Here is a 20347-nt window from a genome sequence, read left to right as displayed (position 1 = left end):
GATTTTTACATTGAAATTCCTTTAGAATAAAAGAAAAAAAGAGAAGAAAAAAGAGAAACCAAAAAATAGACTTAAAGTTAAAGAGGTACCTACATAGGGAATGTATGTAATAACATAAGTATCTACACAGATATGTACAAATTATATATGCCATATAAAGGAGCAGGTGCAATATAAGGAGCAATGTGATCAATGGTAGCACATATTGAGTAAGAGGTAGGACTAGAGGTAGGAAAGTTGTTGCATTATAATAAATACGGTTTATAAATAGAGGTAGGAATGTTGGTTGCATTATACTACAATAAATATGGTTTATAAATACAGTAGAAATTTTAACAGTGCAGTTAACCTTCAATCAGGGTGGAGGTAGGGTATGTTTGACAGTCTGAGGGTAAAAACCTTTACTGAGTCTGTTTGTCTTTGACCTGATTCACCTGTAGCGTTTACCAGAGGGGGGTGTCCAGGGTGCGAGGGGTCCTTGATGATGATACTGGCTTTCCGCTGAAGTCTGCCAGTATAAATGTCTCTGAGGAGGGTTAGTGAAGTGCCAACTGCCCTCACCACCTGCTGCAGTTTTCTCCAGCTTTACAAAAACTTTAAAGAGTCTTTAAGCTGAATTCAAAAGTTTTTTTTATCTTTTCATACTTGAGAAACAAAGGATATGAGAAATATGAGATATGAGATCTTAATTGTTTTAGTTAAAAAAAATTTTTATTCTCAAAACCTGTAGTTTGTGTTTTGTCCTGTTTGTCATCCTTGGTTTTTCTATGCTCCTCTCGCTCCTCTTATCCAATGACCTCTCAGCACAGAGCCTGGCTGTTCAGGAGACTGTTTCCTGTTAATAATGAGCTCTTCTTCCCCACCATTGCCAAGTGATGCTTATGGCATTGTTTGACTGTTGGTTCTGTCCTTAATCTCCCTCGAGTAACAGGATTAGTAATGTCCAATTTTGGTGATGCACCTTTTTTCATTCAATGTGCATTTATACAACACTCTGCAGTTAATCATTAGTTATTATTAAAGTCTGGCTTTTTTCCACAGGATGTCTTTTGTCCTGTCTTCATCCCCTTACCTGTGAATCGTTGCAGCAGATGGGTCCACCCCCCCCCCCCCCGAGCCTATTTCTACCAAAAAAGTGAATTTTCCCTCCCCGTTGTCATCAAGTGCTTGCTTATAGGGGGGTTGTTTGATTTTTATTATTTATTTATTTATTTATTTGGGTGGGTTCCTTTGTGTTATTGTATTACCATAGAAAGTGCCTTGAGGTGACTGTTGTTGTAAACTGGCACTATATAAATAAAATTGAATTGAAAAAAAAAATAGAAAATTATTTTCACAAATAGCAAATGTCTTAACAGTTTTAAAACAAAAGTCAAGCAAGTAAAGCAAAATCTGCACAGCTCAGCAGTTCCATCCCAGCAGGGAGCAACATTAAGGATGCAGGTGGAGAAGCTTTATTCACAGCTAAAAGGTTTAAATGGATACATTTTTTTTTACAAGAGAAAACAGAACACGAAAAAAAAAATACTGATCTCAAAACAAAGAAAAAAGAACAAACAAACCAAAAGATGACTTTTTAACCACGAGCAACAGAAATTTAACTGAAATAATCTTTTCTAAAAGACCAAAATTAAACCTAGTGACTGTAGTCAGACTTAAACCTAGTGCAGTCTCCAGGTTTAGGTAGTTGTGTCAAACTGAAAGAAAACAGGATATAGAAGCAAAACTGAGCAAGCACTTCAATAAGAAGAGATCATATTAAGGAAATGAACAGACTTTATGAAAGCACAAAGTTTGAGTAATGAACTAACTGGTAATTAGAGTGCAATGATGGCAGGAAGTAGAACATGACCGCCTGCAGTGTAAATGCTGGTGGCGGTGGCAATGGAGCAGCTGGAGAGTGACCAGGAAGAGGCGGGTCACACAAATGAGATTCTGAAAGGCAGAATGACGGACGAGCAGGGATTTAAAGTGAACAGAGGCTGATCGGCGTGCAGATGGCGGCTGAGGAAACTGTTGGACTAGAGTGATAATGACGAAATTGAGTTTGACAGAGTGGTAAAGTGTCATGTCCTGAAGACAGACAGAAGAGTGAATGCTTCTTACTCAACTTGAGATGGAGATGCGTGTTATGCAGAACACAAAGTACCTCAATGTGGATTCAGTTTTAAAACAGAAATGTATTAAAAACTTAAGGACATCTCAATCATTGTGACTGTATTTATGTATATATATTGTCTGAGTCTCTCCTTGCCCAATGTTGTCTCAGCAGTGACTGCTGTGTGTTCCCCATGGTATTCCTTATATGTGCTTTCCCTGGTTTGAGCTTAACGTTTGGTTTATCTTGGACTTTCTGTTGTTTTAGCACAACATTAAAGGCTCAATTTATTACCAGCTCACCCTATATCCTGAGTTCTGGGTGCTGCTTCCCACACAGCTAAACCTGCCTGATCCTTGATAATTTCTTATGTTAACAAAATAAATACATTCAATACACTGCATACTTGACAACTGGATATTGTACTGGTAAAGTGTAAATACAACATAATACATAAACTTAAATTCAAACACTGATCTATAATATATAATAGTCTGATCACATAAAGTCCCTGGACCGAAAATGGGACAGATGAGGGGGTCACATATGACAACAGCAGGGGTACACCCACATCTTCCATGCCCATCTCCTCTCCAACCTTTGCCCCTTTAGGAGTTGCACAGCTGATCACCACCTGCCTCCATCTCACCAACCCTCTGCATGTTCTCCTGCACTACAGATGCAAAGTTAGACTGATCACTTTAAAACACAGATGCAACAAATGGAAAGTTGGCAGCCCTTTTAAGGCAGCTACTTTCATTTAAATCAGCTGGAAATTGATTGGACCAGCAGTCAAGTCCAATGGTGGAAGGCAGGAAGTGTGGGCACAAATCTGAAGCAGCATCTAAATTCAATACACATCATCAAAAAAGAAAAAGAAAGGAATGCATATGAACAAATGTAGATACAATTCCTTTACAAAATTTTGCAAGTTTACACTGCATGATAATACCTTTAGAGTTCAACTTCTCAACCTAAAATATACAGGCAGATATTTCTGGTATACTAGAATACCACTAAAAAATACCACTAAAGGTTTTATGCCAAAACTAATCATTTAAACTACGCAAGTCAGCAAGTAATCTGAAAACCAATCATCCTATATTTTAATTATTTATCAATTTAGATCTACATATTTATCCTTGTACATCACAGTCTGCAGAATCTTTATCTAACTTAAGTAGCTTCTACAAAAATATAACATGCCAACATGTCAGGAGACCTATAAAGGAAGCAGGGTTTGGGCTTACCCAGGTAACATCAAGGTTAAGCCTGGGCTTTCACTGATAGTAAAGGTGGTTCACGTCCAGCTGCAGACCTAACTTGCTCCTGAGCAGGTTTTGTTTGAGATGTGAGATCAACAGTTCAATCACCATTTACTGACCCATGAATCCTCTGTGGGGGAAAAAAAGTCACCATTCCTGGATGGTACGCTTTTGTGCACAGATACTAACAGAGTCCAAAATTGTATTTTTTTAAGAGCATCTAAACTTTTTACTTTTTTCTGCAACCCTGAGTTACTTTATTCAGCTGGTAGCCACATACGTGTGACCTAGTTGAAGAAAGACGAGAAAAAGATATCCTGTATATGCTGAAATTGCTTCGTACTTCATGGCCTGCCATTCAAATTACAACGCAGAGACAACAACACTTTGCAGAAACATAACTTAAACTCAATCAGGACATAATGACAAATAATCAGTGCGAATGAGAGTAAGTGGTCAAAGGCAATGTTTTAAAACCTTTCTGCCAGTTCAGTTGGCATAAAAAGTGTGCAGGTGCACCTATTTTGGGCACAGACTGAACCACATAACACTGGAGGAGTGAGCTGGAGGGGGCTGAAGCAGGTTTAGTTTAGTGAAACTAATTTTTTAGCAAGATATCACAGTGGGGAGCACCAGTGAAGGGTGAATTACACAGTAAAAGTGTTTATATAAATATTTCATACAGCTTTGAATTTCTAACACAATCCTTTTTCTCCACTTTGCACCAGCATTGTTATAGCAACCAGTTGTTCAGCTGGAGGAGAGCGCATCAGCAGCAGCTCACCTTTTCCACCCACCTCCAGGCATTATGAGTGTTATGAAACCCCTGCTTCACGCACGTTCGCATGAATAAAACCCACACCCTACGTAAAAGTGATCACACCCACATCTGATGAACAATTCTGTTCCTAAGCAACTGATGCTGTCTGCGTGGGGCTTGCATGTTCTCCGTGTGTCTGTGTAGGAGTCCTCCGGGCGCTCCACTTTCCTCCCACAGCACACAGACATGCAGCTCAGCTGGAGTGAGCACTTTAAAACACTCCTACGTGTGAATAAGTGTTCGTAGGTGGTCTGACGGAACGGGAGCTTGAGGTTTCCCTGTGGGGGCAACAGTGCGCAGATAGGGCTCCAAACCCCCCACGGCAGCTATAAAGACTCCAAGTTCGGGTGTTGCATTTTCTTCCTTAATAAAAAAAAATTGTGATTATGTGCATTTTAGTGTTGAATACAGCAGTCCACAGCCCTGTTAACTGGCCCAGGAGGCTGCAGTGTTCATTATACTTCACAATAATTAAATAATCCCTGGAATAATTTCTCTGATGACATCAGGAGGGCCCCCCCTAGAGTGAAACTTAAAACTTATCTTTTAGCCTCAGCTTTTGATTAGCTGATTATTCTCTGATTAGTTTGGCCCATGTAGCGTTTAGCCTCACCGCTGTGGCTCTCACTCACATGTTTGAATTATTGCAAGTATTATAATTATACTGATGTGCTTTACAGTAGGTTATTACTTTATTTTGAGCTGACACCAACATTACAGACTCGCCTGCTGGTTACTTTCTATATTGGTTTTTAAAAACAGTGAGAATCACTCGTTAATCAGTCAATAATTAATCAGGTCTGAGTTTGATCTGTGTCTGTGTTTAGTATTTGTACAGTCTTTAGAGGATCTGTGATGCTCTTCTCTATATTGTTATGTTTTTAGCCGAAACTAGAAGATGTAAAGGCAGGTACTGAGACAGAAAAACAACAAACACACTTTTAGGGTTTTTATTACAAGACCAGAATGTACAATATTGAAGAGGGGTTGGTGAAGAGTGTGCTGGCTGCTGAGGTCCTTCACAGGTGAATAATTTTTCCAGAGTGAGTGTTTGATTATGAGCCCAAGGGGAGGCTGGCACTTAAGGTGATGTAGAGTGGACGAAGGGAAAACGGTTAAATACGTGAATACATAACAGAGCCTGGAGCAGTTCTAAAGGACGGAACGATCTGGAAATATGTGCAAGTAATGAGTTGGTGGGAACCGGGTGCACTAACATGAGATTTGTCAGGAACAGGTGACACTACTCCAGCCAGACTTTCAGTCCATCTAAACTTTTAATCCATCAATAAGTAGCTAAAAAGAAGGATTCACATCATTATTGGACTCCACCCATCCATCCATCCACCCATCCATCCATCCATCCATCCATCCATCCATCCATCCATCCATCCATCCATTCTCTTCCACTTATCCAGTTCAGGGCTACAGGGGACTGGAGCCTATCCCAGCTCCTACATGGTGAGAGGTAGAGTACATCATGGACAGGCTGCCAACCAATCGCAGGGCCAATAAGACACATAAACAAGAGTTCATATTCACCAGTTTAAAATCTCCACTTAACCTAACTCCATACATGTCTTTGGACTCTGGAAGGATGCAGGAATACTGGTAGAGCGTCCACACAAACATGGGAAGAACATGCAAATTCAACAGAGAAAGACATACTAATACTAATAAACATTATACATGTCCACCGGTGTTAATATCTACCACAGTAATGCAGTTCTTGTATCATTAGCTCAGCTATAATCCAATATGTAAAACCAGAGGGTCACTAATGTTATAGAAGTCATCCCAAGGGGACCATGAGTATCTGGAGCACATTAATCATAATCCATCCAATAACTAGGATATCTCTGTCACCACACTCACAAAGACGACACTAGATGTAACACAAACCATCTTCACTGTGTTCACAGTGTTAGTGTTATGTCAGAGCAATTAGCAGTTATCTATATTTAACCCATATTTTCTTTGAAAAAATGAATTGCTGTCCATGAAGCCCATCAAAGGTTAGGCATTTATTAGATGTTTTTGTGCCCGTCCTAAAACTCAAGTTAATTATTATCTGATATAGTGCTACTTAACAAGATTTTCATTAACAATTCAGCTCACTGATAACTGTGATGGTTGAGTTCCTTTTATCATTGCACTGCTCCCTAGTTTTGCTATACCTCTATGTAGAAAAGAGCCTCAGATTCTCTTGACAAATATCGACTCCTCACTTGTCTGTCACTCTTCATTTGTCCTTAAGGGTGACAGTCAATTAGACGAGAGCATTTCCAGGACTTGATTTCACTCAGCTAGCTCTGCAAGGCCTCAAGGAGCAGCTGTTCAGTGAGGTGAGAGGCTGGTGGCTGAGTTTCCAGACCAAAATGGAATTGTGTCCCTATTTTCATCCTGATGCACTAAAAGTGCAGCTTGCCTGAAATTGAAATGAGTCTTGCAGTTCTGGGTATCCACACCTGCCTGGTATGCACCTCAATCATTCAGCAGGTTTGACAGTGAGAGCCAAGTTTAAAGAGAGGGAAATGCAATAAACCTGAATATGTAAACATGGCATCTTACAAATATGAAAACCTGGAAAACAACACAATAAAAAAGATCTGTTCATGAGTCAAAATTTCTCTCTCTTGTGGAAGCAAAATACATTTTTTGACTCAAGAAAAAATAACAAGTACTTTCAAATTGCTGTATGTATGAATAGCGCCATTGTCTTGTCTGCTTCTGTGTGAACTACACTCTCTTTTGTGCATAATTAATGCTCTTAAATGTGTGAAAGGTAACCTTGTCTCGTATGCCTCTGCGTGAAAAGTACCCTCTTCTGTGTATAATTAATATTGTCAAATTGTTCTCGGTGTGAGCAGTGTGCTTTCTCCCTTCCCTCTTTACCTTTGTGTTAACAGTATAGTTGTTGCTTTTGTGTGTCAGCTATGTTTATTTCATGTTTTCTAAGTAGAGATTGTTTTGGTTGATTTGGAATTCATTCTTCTTATATAATGAGATTTTCTTTAAAAGCCTAATTCATGCAGCTTAATCAGCAGGCGAGATGGGTATGTTGAGATAAATCTTTTAAGGGGAGACGAGCACGCCCCTGCCAACCACCGCAGGAGGAATGTGGTGCTCTTGATCAAAGTGTAGGACAAACAGACAAACCCTCGTCCTCACTGGACGGACTCCTTGTCTGTCCCGTCTGACTGTCTGTCCTATTTTTAATGGACAGTAAAGTTGTGACATGGCCTGTTTGTCCCATTGTTGACATTCCTCTCTTCTCTTAAGCCCTGGAGGCTTTGTGTTTGTTAAGCTGTAGAGCATCCCTCCTCCTCTTCCTCCCTCTCTCCCCTCTCTCTACTATCAATTACATTAACAGCAGCCCGAAGCTTCCCCCTAGCATGTTGCTCCATTTTGTGACAGGAAGCCTCACTGCTGTTAGTTTATGGCCTTCTGCTACATTATTGCACTACACTGGTAATAGAGCATACTCTCTATTCTAGTCCAGACTTTGTCCTCCAATCCGATCCCTCTTTCCAACGCCAGACATTTTCTGGTGACAATGAAGTATTTTTATGGCTGTGCTGATATCATCACATTTCTGTTTGTCCCTCATCTCCCAGGGCACCGCTTACGGGAAAATGAATTATACAATACAATAGATGGGGTGGATGCTCTGCAGTCAACTTGAGGCCAATTTGCCCTAACATGACTTGGCTTGTGTTTCCAGCTAGCTATACAGCTGAAGGTAATTTGAAAGCTTCTGAAATTTTGTATTCCTGCTTTCTTCCTCTTGTGTTAATTATGCATTACCAGTAAGAAGCTGGTGGAGCCATGTGGCATGTCAAGTTTACCTCTGATTGGTACCAAGGCCAGAAAAAGTACATCAAACATCCTGACTCTAATTGCTTGTCGTATTGAAGCCAGTATGCATTGTAAAACCACACACCATGTGAATTCAATGGAGAGCCACAGCCTTAAATCATTCATTGATTTGAGTGAACTGCAATGGCAGAAAAACGCTGGAAAGTCATGCCGCCTCAGGCTTTGAGCTTCCCCCAAGGATTGTGTGGAGTGATGGTTTTGCACTTCTCCGTGTGCATGCACAGCATGTTTGAGCCACTCAATTTAAGGTATTTCTACACATGAGACGGTAATATTACGCTTCACTTGCTTCAAGCTTGATCTTAAAGCTGACCCCTTGCTCATTTGAACATTGAAATAGCTTTTATTGTTTTAATCATTTCTCGTGTTCATTCACAACCCAGAAACGATATAAAATGAACAGGAATCCTACTGTAAGCAACAACAACAAAAAAAAAAAAGAAAGAAAGAAAAAAAAAGAAATCTCTGAACAGTCTCATTTTTTCTCCCCTGAAACTCTTAAATAAATTGCACATAAATTCCCAAAATTGAAACTCATATGTGGACATTAAGGTTCAAGTTCTTTCTTCTTTTTTTTTAATAAACAGAAGTTCAATAAACACTCCAGTTAAAAAAAGTCTGGCAATTATTTCATGGTTCAGACTTACACCATTAAAAGAGACTCTGGAGAAAAAATAAAAAACTATTTTAAGATAATTGAATGCAAAAATAATTTTCATCTATTTATTTAGCTCTAACACACTGACATAGTTTATCTCAAGGAGTTAAGATCTTCAGCCAGTTAGATAACTTTATGAGAGTCAAACTCTATATTTCACTGGCCACAAACAGCAAATTTGATCTTAAATGTATTGTTATTATTATTATTATTATGATTATTATTATTTATAAAGAAATGTTAAAAGTTCTGGAAATGTTCACTCTTAATGAAGCATCTGTTTACAAAACACATGATTAGCAGCTCAATATTTTTACACATGCCACTTCCTTAGCTACACCTTTCTAGCACTGGTTCAGAATTCCTTTGACCTTCAGAACTGCCTTAATTCTTCATATCATGGATTTAACAAGCAGCTGGAAACAAACAGATTTTGGTCCTGACTTGATAGCATCACGGGATTGCTGCAGATTTGTCAGCTGCACATCCATGATTTGATTCTCCCATTCCACCACATCCCAAAGATTTCTGTTGGACTGACATTGGAGACTTTGGAGGGCATTTGAGAACAGTGAACTCACGGTTTTGTCGAAGAAATCAGTCCAGTTAGTTCAGTTCATATGTTGTGCCTTTATAAATGCTCTTCTGCATACCTTGGTCAGAGCAAGTGGTTATTTCTCGAAACTGCTACTTTTAAATATCCAAGTATTTTCATTATCGTGAAATATTGCTATTCCCACAGGAGGAGCTAACCAGCAATTTACTGATATAATTTGAAGTATTAAAGATGATTTCTTTGCAATTTTGGCCAATGCTGTCCACCGGACCTCATGTTTGACAATCTGGGGTTTGTAGGCTCAACTCATTTATTCTGAAATTTCAGTGTTTAAAATTAGGCTTTTATTCTGAAGGGCTCGTGCTGCCGGCGGAAGTCGTGGCATGCATGTCATGGCTACCTGTCTGAAAAATCTGTAGCTAAACTTTCACTTTGTTCTGAAAGCACAACGATTATGGCGACGTTTTTCGGGGAAGTCCTGTCGGTTTACTCTCGGGCTGTGGAGGAAGACGACGATGAGCTTGATGAAAACGAGGAAGATGAGCAAATCCGCAGAGAGCTGGAGGAAAAAAGGTAAATAACCAGCTGTAGCATCGGGTAGTGAGCGCAGAGAAAGCATGCAGAGGGGAATCAGGTTTAGTTAATCTAGCTAGTTAGCTATCTTAAATTCAGAGATTATTGCCAGAGAAATACTAAGACGTACAAAAGTATGCGGACCATATCATCCCAATTTAAGCATTTTCTCACTCGGTCAGCTGGATGGATATCTGCCGCTGAAGCTAACTGAGCTAACATGACACATGAGTTTTCAGTTCACCCATTCAAACAGCATTTACACACTTAATGCAGGAACCTGTTTTTAACACTTTTATCAAGTGTACAAAAAGATATGGCAACATTGTCATTGCTATTATGCCCTTAAATAAGGAAATGGTTAGTAATAATAATAATATTAATGATAATAATGATAATATAGAGTAGTCAAACAAAAAGTTAGGGTAGTGTCAGGAAGGGCATCCTCAAGAATGAGATTTCCATAAAAATCAGTCGAAGCCGGTTTATCAGTGCTGCTGAGTGAAGACAGAGGAAGAGAAGAGTGTGTTTGGAAGCTGCCAGAGAGAAGGAAAGGTAGGAGGTGAGGGTAAGGACTTTAAATGCAAAGGATTTTAAATGTGAAGCTTCCAGGATGACGGAAAGAGGAAGACAACAGAGAAAAATAATGGATGCAATGAAGGAGGAGATACAGAGGGTTGGTCTGACAGAGGAAGATATTAGGGAGAAAGGGTGAGATGGAGGCGTTATCCATTTCAAAATCATAAAAGTATTTGTATGTGTAGTTTTTCCAGCATTTGTTCCAGAGAACAGCACATTTTAGGAGTGATTTCATGATTCTTTTATGTAAAAGAAAAAAAACTTAATTATATTAAAATAAAATTCTACTAAAATTAAGTTTTTCAAAGCCAAACCAACACATTGTGTGATGACAGGCAAAAAGTAGACACTTTTTTATTTTGTTTTTTTGTCTTTCTTTTCATTCATTATATAGACAAAAGTTCATGTTACACTTCCAGGAGCTGCTCAGCTATGGAAACCTGTAAAATTCCCAGCACACATTTTTGTGCTGATGTTAATGCCAGGGGAAGTTTGGAGCTCTGCTTTCAATGAGCAAGCAGAGCGTAGGCGACGTTTACGCTCTGTACGCCTCAGCACTCAGCAATCCAGCCCTGTACATGGTTTCTGAATGCTTCCCAATTCCCATAATACCACTTAAAGTTGTTCGTGGAATATCTAGTAGGGGACAATTTCACAAACTGTTGCAACAGTGGCGTCCTATTACAGCAGGACACTTGAGTTTAGTGAGCTTCGTGGTACGACGTGTGGAACGCTGTCTAAACTTTAATCTGAGTTTAAATATTTTGTTCACTAAGCTGAGAACCCAGGATACAGATTGGCAGATCTCATTAGGAGGAGCAGTTTTATAAATGTATGAAAATGTTGAATGGGGGAAAAATCTTTAAAATCTTTCTTCTCTATAAAACCAAACAGAGAGGTTCATCTGCACTGGAGCCCCGAAGTCTCTGAGTCGCTGAAGTCTGGAAACAAGTTGCAGTGTTCAAACTTCGTCCTTGCTGTGGGACAAAATGCTTCCAGTAAGTTGCTGCTGTCTCTCTCCTGTCTGCTGACTCGCCTGTGATTGGTTTAACTAGATGCCCAATATTATTACACATTAAATTAATATTTAATATCCCTGTCGGGACACTGGAACATGGTGGACCAAAATGTCAGCTCAGAGGCAGTAACAGAATATTCCCAAGAATCTTTTGTACTTTTAAAAATGATGAGTTGGGGAGCCAGTGAGAATACGGTGCTAAAACACTGCAGGAAGTATAATGCAGACAGTCTACGATTAGTGTTTTGATCATCAGTTAATCTGCAGCTTATTTTCTCAATTATTCAATGAGTCTTGAACCTTTGAATTTGTGGTTTTTTTAATTAGTTTTTTTTTTTACTAACTGTTTCCACTAAGTTGGTGACAGTTTTGTTTCTTTGAAGTGAGGTTTTGATCCACAGCTGTAGGTGGCAATAGGCCACGCCCCTCGGCAACACTAACGCCGTATGCTACTGTGGACTGGGATAGCAGCAGTTGACATCAGATCTTTTTCAGTTCAGTTTTATTTATTTAGCACCAAATGACAACAATAGTTGCCTTAAGGCACTGTATATTGTAAGCCCAGTTAAATAATTTTGTTAGTCTGGACTTTTATTTGTGCTCATAATCTTTCCTTTTGCTGTTGTTCCCTTCTGTAAGGGGTACCAGTAGCACTCTTGTTATTTCATGTTTCCTATTTGGAAATAAACACTTGAGTAACTTGTGAGCTTTCTTTGAAAACTGAGAGACTCTGTCTTCACAGGTTTTCTGTCAGTGCACATCCTGTCCACGGCAAACTGGGATACAATCGGACGTGCGTCGGCGTGGAACGAGAGGAGCCGAGCTGTAACGGGGCAAAGCTGCGAGGAATCGGCGTGTGTTTTCTACAGACACAAGGACAACCCAACAGTGAGTGACGCACCGAGCGGGGCAGCACTTCAAAATATGTCTGAAAGCACCTGACGGTCGAGAACTCGATGATCATTCAGTTTAATGGGTTTGCTCCTGAACTTCTGTTTAATATTTTTCAAGTGCTGTTTGAGATGTTCGCTCATTTATATCAAGGGCACTTTATAATGGCTGTGGCCTGTTCGCTGTCGAGCTGCAAACAGATGAGATATTATAAAAGAAAAATCTGAATAAATTACGCGCAGTGCAAGAGTAAAGAATGAAATGCTGGTTCTGTTACAAGACTTGGAAGAGAGGCCATTACACAGAGGATTAATGAACCCTGGTAATCTAGTGTCTGTTGTCAGAGTTATAACCGACCGGTTGATTGTGTGTAGAACCGCCTGCCCTCATCCACACGTGATTCAATCGAGATAAATGTAGTGAACGGTTGCTCCTGTGCTGCCGAGGAAGCTTCAGATTTATCACACGTGTCCTGCTGCCTTCAGGTGGCTGCTGGGATTTAATGTACTGGAGGACCACAGGAGCAGCTGTGGACAGCAGATACCGCGACAGTTGGCCATTAATTTAAAGATCACTGATTTACTAAAAGTTCTGTTAGCACAACCTTCATTTTTAATGCTGATTTAAAGGGTGGGGAGTGTGTTTTAGACAGTAGTTGGTGTGTATGGTGAAAAATAATGCAGCAAAAGCGGGGATATTAAGTCCAAATAAAGCTCTCGGTTCAGTGTAGGATCAATAAACGTGATTTTTCTTTGAAGAGTTGAGAAGCCTGAAGATGTTTGTAATGCGTCGACTTTAATCAGCCATCAGTGGAAAAAAATAAATCATTGATTTATCTTTTTTGATAAAGGCAAAATACCCAGTGTTTGCTGACCTCATGTTCTTGATTGAAATCTGGGAGAATTAACTGACTAAATAGTAAAGTAATGCTCTAACATAACCAACAAAATCAGTTGTAGAGTGTTGAATCAAACTAATTTAGCTACTTATTTAGCGGAGGGGGTGGCTACAGCCTGTCCCCTGTCCTAGACCGAGAGGTGGGTTACACCCTGGAAAAGGTCACCAGTTCATCCCAGTGAAAGACAACCATTCTCTTTCACATTCACACCCAGTTTAGCCAGTTTAGAATCACCTAAACTCATCTTTGTCTTTCCGTGGGGCTCCAAATTTACCGGTCCCATGTCTTTAAGTGTCTGTGTTTTGGCTGGTAAACATCTTGTAGTTGGGTTTGCAGTAGAGTGTTACATCCCACAATGCAACAGTAAAAAAAAAAAACAAAGGTCACATAAACTTCTGGATTCTTTGAATATTTAAGAATCACGATGTTACAGCTATTTAAGCATTAATCCATACTTGTGGGTCCTCTGGGTGTTTAGTTTGACTTTAACTCAACAACTTTAACTAATTATTGTAGAGCTTAAAATGTTGATTTACTCTTCTCTGATTTAATCTAATTTAATCAGTTAGAATACAGGGAAGTCCTGTTACATTTGAATGTTAAAGGTCGGAAAATGTTTTGTTTTTTTTAATTACAAAAGTATAGTTGTTGCATAAAAAGTTTTTTTTTTTTCTTTCCTTGAAGGTTTTGATATGCCAGGTGTCGTGCTACGTTGCAGAAGACCAGCTTTTTCAGTGGACAGAAAAGGTATGTTTAATGAACTAAGCGAATAACTGCAGGGAGATTGTGTTATGTTGTCATTCTAGACTTTTTTAATGATGTGAAATGTGAGCCAGTGGTTGTTGACGACCCATTCTGAGGTCTTGAGCTGAGCATTTTTGACACTGAATGCTCATAAGCTAAGCACGATTTAAAGAAAGCCCTGCTTCATGCAAGAAACTACCAGCTGAGCCTATAAACTCAGATTAGAGATGTCAAATAAAACTTCTGGGTTGGGGTTAGGGCCTTGATTTTACAACAGAAGGAATTGTCCCCTGAAGTTTAATGCATTTAAACTTCAAACTTCCATCATTTATATACAGTTTGTTTCTTTGTGCAGAGCCGTTCAGGCCGGCATCTGCTTCTCAGTCTCTAAACCGATAAAGCTTAAGGTTTGCTATAATATACATTTATCAGTATCTCATCCAGGCATGATCAAGAAGCGCAGATTTTCAGACCAAACAGGAGAACTGTGATAAAGTGTGATCTTGTGATGGTTGTTGGTGCCACGCAGGCTGGTTATAGAGATCAGAAACTGCTGATCTCCTGGGATTTGTTATAGTGCAAAGCAGGGTAGCATCTCTGTACACACTAAACCTTCAAATTGGCTACAGCAGCAGGAGACCGAAGCAAATTTCACTCCATTTGGCTGAGAACAATAAACTAAGGCTGTACTAGACACCAGTAAACCAAAACAGGAGCAAATTGGAAAAATACCAACCGGTCTCACGAGTCTCCAGTTCTGCTGCCAAATAGGGCAGAATTTGGTGTAAACAACATCGATCTATCCTGCTTCGTGCCAAAGGTTCCGGCTGGTGGTAGTGTGGAACTTTTTCTTGGTACATATTAGGTCCCTTATGTGTTATGTAATAAATCAACCGCTGAGTGTACAGTAATTATTTATTTACTGGCATTTTTTAACCACACACTGAGATTACAGTGAGACATGGAGGTGGTTTTTCAGCATGACCAGCATGGTTAAAGTGTTGTTTGCCTGACTGTGTGTTTCTTTTGTCTCCTGTAGGTGTTTGACTGTCTGCAGCACAGAGAGCTAAATGTGACGGTGCTGTCAGACACCTCTGTGGCTGATTATAAGACGGCAGACTATCTGGGTGGCAGCTCCGCTCCCTTCCTGCGCTCTCTCCACACCAGTGCTTTCGGTGATCAGCCTGTCTGCCAGTCACTGGAGCAACCCAACATAGTTACTGGACTTCCAGCTGCAGGTATTACTATCGCACGACTGTATGACTCGGATGTCTCAGACTTAAACTGTTCGTACTTCTTTTTCTCTCTCATCTTGCAAACGCACAAGGAAAAACTATAGACGCTGCATAAAAAAAATTGCAACTCTGCTTCCCCAGTCGTGGTATTGCTGTGCAAATTTAGCAGAAAAAAAACCCTTTGATGTTTGATTGAATGGCAGCTTTATTCTTACAGATGGGTTAGGGAGGCATTTTCCTTTAACCCAGATTTCCTGCCTTCCAGGCAACCTTTCCTAAGCTATTTTGGTGTCATGTGCACCTATTGTTTCCTTTCCATGTTTGAAATCGACACCTGCCAAGCCCCAGATTCTCCTACTGAACAACATATACACGAATAAATCTCTGATAGGCCAAAATCAGCCAGTTAATATAAGCCAGGTGATTTAGTGGTCAGGCTCTAGTTCTGCAGACCTTATTCCCATTCTTTATAAATTAATGAAAAAACCCTCTACAGAGTTTCTATAGAGTCTTATGTGTTAACTCAGGAGTTTTATCTTACTTCTGGAAGACATTTATCTGAAACAGTGTAGATGACCAGGACAATTATTGTGAATAGAAGAAACCGGAAGAAGTAATTTTCTCATAGATATACAACAAGTCATGTTTCTTGTATAAATTAGGCCTTGACAAAGGAATTGCCTCCAACTTTCATTCATTTTGCCGACCACCAGAGGGCGACACCTGTGCTTGCACAAACACCGCAGTCCTGTAGAAGTCTGTGTAAAAGCAGCCTTCTGCCCTGACCTCTGTTTCAGTTTAAGGGCCTGGTCACGTGATTTGAGTCATGCTGACTAAAACATGAAGCCCATTTTGTGAATTTTGGTCTGTTTAAATTTCAGAATGATTTATCTGGGGTATGCTCATGCTAATGTGTTGTGATTGATGTGTCACTGGCTAGTGAGCATGCGGTTTCAGTCACATCCACACCCCGCCCACCGCACCTGGTTTCAAGACACCAAAGCTCAGTTTGACGTCACAGTAGCTATGTCCATCTTTCGTGCTGTGATTTGGATGATGTTCTTAAACTGAACCAGATACTTTGGTTTTTACCTTAACGGGACTCTGTGGTGTAGTGGTTAACACATTTGGCTTACATGCCAAAGATCCCCGATGGAACACAAGTCCAGCCTAAAGAGGTCACAAGTTAATGTACTCCAAGTGCTGTTCAAAGCCCAGATTAATGGGATTATTGCATCAGGAAAGCTGCCTCTATCCACTGTGGTGACCCCTTGGGAAATAAGCGAGCTGCTGAAAATATCTTACTGTTGTGTGAACTGTGATTGTGAACTGAGATCAGTGTTTTAACTTGGAAATATTTTCACTTTCTGTGTATGTCATTTCCAATTTGGTCTTGAATTCCGTTTAAAGTGGCTTTAAGAAGGTGCTTTATAAAGACACATATTTAACACCCAGTCCTGCTGCACAGTGGCAGTCTTTCTCTTCAGTAATGGGACAAAGTGGAATAGGCTGTAAAAGTGCTGTAAATAAAGCTTTAGCTGGGTTTGTTTCCCAGCTTTTCTTGTTGAAGTGTCCTTGAGTAAGATACTGAACCCCAGTTTGCTCCTGATGTGTGTCTGTGTGTGTTTGAGAAGTCGCTTTGGACAACAGTTTCTGCCAACTGAATGAAATGTGGTGCCATTAGGCTCGTCTCCACTCACTGAGAACACAAAGTCCTGCATCCTGATTTTTGGTGCGAGTGCTCTTAAAGACGCAGGTTCCAAACAAACAGATGTATCATCAGGAGATCACTGGACGGTCACACACACCTCATATCAATAACCTTGGTGTCTTCATCTTCTTTTTGCTGTTTCATCAGTACTGAACCACTGCCAGGTCCACCGCATCTCCGCTGTTGTTTACCAGTGTTACAGTGATGTCATTGGCCCTGACTCTGTCACCATGGAGACCTACAAGCCTGTGCTAACCAAACTTGGCAGATCTATACAGGTGAGCTGTTTTTCCTTTTTATATCTGAAGACGCTTTTAAAAAGGTCACAAAGGAAGGATGCACACGGATGTCCTACATCTACTGAGCCGCTGTTTTGGCTGAACCCCAGTCGATGACGCCACTGCAGGTTTTAATGCTGATGGAAATAGAGCTGTAAAGTTTGAGGAGCAGCTGCTTTCAAAAGTGTATTTCAATTTTAAGATCTGTCTTTCGAACAATAGCCACAGTCAGAGCTCCCACAGGTCATTTAAAAGTCACAGATAGTGAGTGAAACCGAAAGAAAGCGTCTCCTGAAAATGTGTGTGATTAAGAGGAGTCATAAAAACTTTCATTTTGTAAATAGGTTGCTCAGCATTTGTTATTTTGTTATCAACCTCTATTTATTTTAAGATTCACCTACATTTTATTTATAGAGCAACACAATGAGGGTCATCTCAAGGTATGTTATATGGTAAGGTAAAGACCCTGCAATATTACAAGGGAAACCCCAATGATCAGAAGCTTACCTATGAACAAGCACACGACGACAGTAAATGGACTGGTTCTTATATAGCGCTTTTCTACTCTCTACTCTTTGAGCACTCAAAGCGCTTTACACAACTTGTGCATTCACACCCATTCGCACAAGCACATTTTCTTAGTGCTTTCTAACTAACATTCACACACACATTCATACTCCAATGGATGCATCGGAGAGCAATTTGGGGTTAGTATCTTGCCCAAGGATATTTGGCATGCAGACTAGGGGAAGCCAGGAATTGAACCACCAACCTTCCGATCAGTAGATGACTTGCTCTACCGCCTGAGCTACAACCACCCCGAATTCGGAAGAAAGAACACCTTTTTAACAGGAAGAGATCCCTGGCAGAACCAGGCTCAGGGAGGTGATGGGAAAGAGAAGAGAGACAAAGGGAGAGCAGAGAGAGATGAAGACAAAGCAAACTACAGGAGTGAGCAGACAGAATTTAATGCTATGCAGTTGCAGTATATAGATGCATTGGGAATGAGGAGAGCAAAGTTGAGATTGGTCGGTGCATCATGGGAAGTCGCCCAGCAGTCTGAGCCTGTAGCAGCATTAACTAAGGGACAGCTCAGGGTCACCTGATCCAGCCAGAGGAAAGATCAGGATCAGGTGATCCCGATCCAGCACTAACTATACCCTAACTGAGAAACAGCCCTAACTGGGAGCTTGTTCCACAAAAGAGGGGCCTGGTATCAAGTTAACCAGAAGTCAGAAGAGCAAAGTTATAACAGAGACTCATACAGAGTATTCAAAACAATAGGAAGCGTCCACTGCGTTTTCTGTGTTTCTCAAGCTGTTTTTTGTTGTTTGACACATTTTCGAGCTTTGTGGTGAGCTCTGTTTCCTGTTCCAACCCACTTTAGGACATCTGCATAGATTGCTGATAATCCTTCACTCTGCACAATTCCTACACAATTCCTACACAAAAAGATGCAAATGCAGCAGCACTAGTTTTCAGCAGCAAAAGGATGTTTCTAATTTTAGCTATATTGTTCTGATAAATAAAGGTAGTCCTAGATGGGTTGAAGGTAAAGAACGCCTCCTGATCAAAAATGACTCCTGGGCCACCAGAGTCAGTGTCTGGTTGGACCTTTGAGATTTCTTGTAGACACAGTCCACAATCTAAACTTCTGTGACACTTCTGTAGGTTTACTTTATTACGAGGATCATTAACGACTTAATCTTCTCAGTAATCACATTTTTGTTCATCAGGCCAGCATGGTGGATGGCTCTAATCCGTACAACACCCATGAGCCTTGACGGCTTGTTGCAGTGCAGCAGAGGCAGAATCAGAATGGAAGCCAAATGAAAGCACTTCACTGTTGAATTTATCTAAAATATGGTTCCCAAATGAAACAAAACCCAGAAGCAGCGATTCCAGCAGCAGCTTGTGTTATAATTTTTCTCTTTTAACCTTTAAGATTTTTGATTTGATAAAACTTTGCGAAAAAGTGCCCTGGGAGACTCAGATTAAAATCTCCCAAGAAAGTTTTAGGTTTGCATGTTTGACTTTTTATCAAAGATGCTTTCCGATGCAGCTGCTCTTCCCTTGCTGATGAATTATCCAAGAGTGATTCAGTTTCCAGCTCTGACTCAGCCAACATTGTCTTTGGTTACTTCACAAGTCAGGTGTCTGAGATCAGAGAAGATGAGTTTTTTTCAGCAAATTTGTCAGTGCCTACCGTAACGATGAAAATACGCTTTATTTATGCCCAAGATCTCTTTTATATACTTTTAAACCCTTGCAAGTTTTTAGAGAACACCAGTCATCAAATGCATGAGGGTTTATGAAAACAAAAAGCTTTATTTAAATGAAACAAAACTGTTTCTCATTTTAATTTCCTGCTTTTCTTCTTTTTTTCTTCTCCTCAGCTCGATCTGTCTCCAAGCACAGATGCCCTCCGCAAGTTTGTCAGGACCACCGACCTTCAGAGTAATCTTTATATCTGAGTCCATGTTGCACACTCTGTAATTCTATTTTTCTGTCATAAAATGCTCTCATTTTTTAAAATAAAGACATTTAAGGAAAAAAAATATTAGAAATCTTTTAAGTTTAATTATTTACTTCAGTCTGTCCATAAATATTTGGTCCTAAAAGTTTCCAAAGAAATGCAGATGCATACCCAGAAAGCTGTTGCAGCTTTATGGAGAACATATATAAACTTTTAACTTGCATGTAACTATTTTCTTAAGAATTACAGGCTAAATCGTTGCACAAGGTGATACAGTTCATGTAAAAACATTTCCATCGGGGATTAAAAACAGCTGAGGTTACTTGAAACTACAGATTTGTAAACAGCTCAAAATTCACATTGTTTCCTCTGTTTTCCTCCCCCTCTGATTCCTGAATAAAGTCAATTTTATAAATATTTTTGTTTTTTTTTTCTAGAGAGTCAGATAAGTATTTGTTGAATGCATATAAAATTTGGTACAAATATTCTTGGATGAATTCTGTCAACCTTTGGTTCCGTCTGAGTTTTTGTGCCTGCAAAACTAATAACACTCCCAGATTAGTGAGCCTTGAAAAAGCATTTTTGATAGACTTATGTATCCTCTGAGCTATAATCTCTTGAATTAATCTCTTACATGAAGTTATTAAAAGCTATACATATCCTTTTAG

At 39.9% G+C, this 20347-nt stretch overlaps 1 protein-coding gene across 1 annotated transcript; it reads left to right on the top strand.

Annotated features, from left to right (window-relative positions):
• The first annotated feature begins 9628 nt into the window (after positions 1-9628).
• psmg1 (proteasome (prosome, macropain) assembly chaperone 1) lies at positions 9629-20096 on the top strand. The gene is made up of 7 exons (XM_031738286.2): positions 9629-9849; positions 11323-11426; positions 12189-12334; positions 13920-13982; positions 15019-15217; positions 17073-17203; positions 19600-20096. The coding sequence occupies exons 1-7, from the start codon at positions 9731-9733 to the stop codon at positions 19675-19677; spliced, it is 840 nt and encodes a 279-aa protein (XP_031594146.2). The 5' UTR covers positions 9629-9730; the 3' UTR covers positions 19678-20096.
• The last annotated feature ends 251 nt before the right edge of the window (positions 20097-20347 follow it).

The sequence above is a fragment of the Oreochromis aureus genome, linkage group 10, assembly GCF_013358895.1.
Source record: "Oreochromis aureus strain Israel breed Guangdong linkage group 10, ZZ_aureus, whole genome shotgun sequence".
NCBI classification, from domain to species: Eukaryota; Metazoa; Chordata; class Actinopteri; order Cichliformes; family Cichlidae; genus Oreochromis; species Oreochromis aureus.
The sequence above is the reverse complement of the archived record's forward strand: the minus strand, read 5'-3'. Positions and strand labels throughout refer to the sequence as shown.

Excerpts from the sequence above, each read along its gene's own strand:
- psmg1 (XM_031738286.2), top strand. The coding sequence starts at position 9,731 with ATGGCGACGTTTTTCGGGGAAGTCCTGTCGGTTTACTCTCGGGCTGTG. Across the intron at positions 11,427-12,188 it reads TGTGGGACAAAATGCTTCCA|GTTTTCTGTCAGTGCACATC; the intron begins GTAAGTTGCTGC and ends CTGTCTTCACAG. Across the intron at positions 13,983-15,018 it reads TTTTTCAGTGGACAGAAAAG|GTGTTTGACTGTCTGCAGCA; the intron begins GTATGTTTAATG and ends TGTCTCCTGTAG.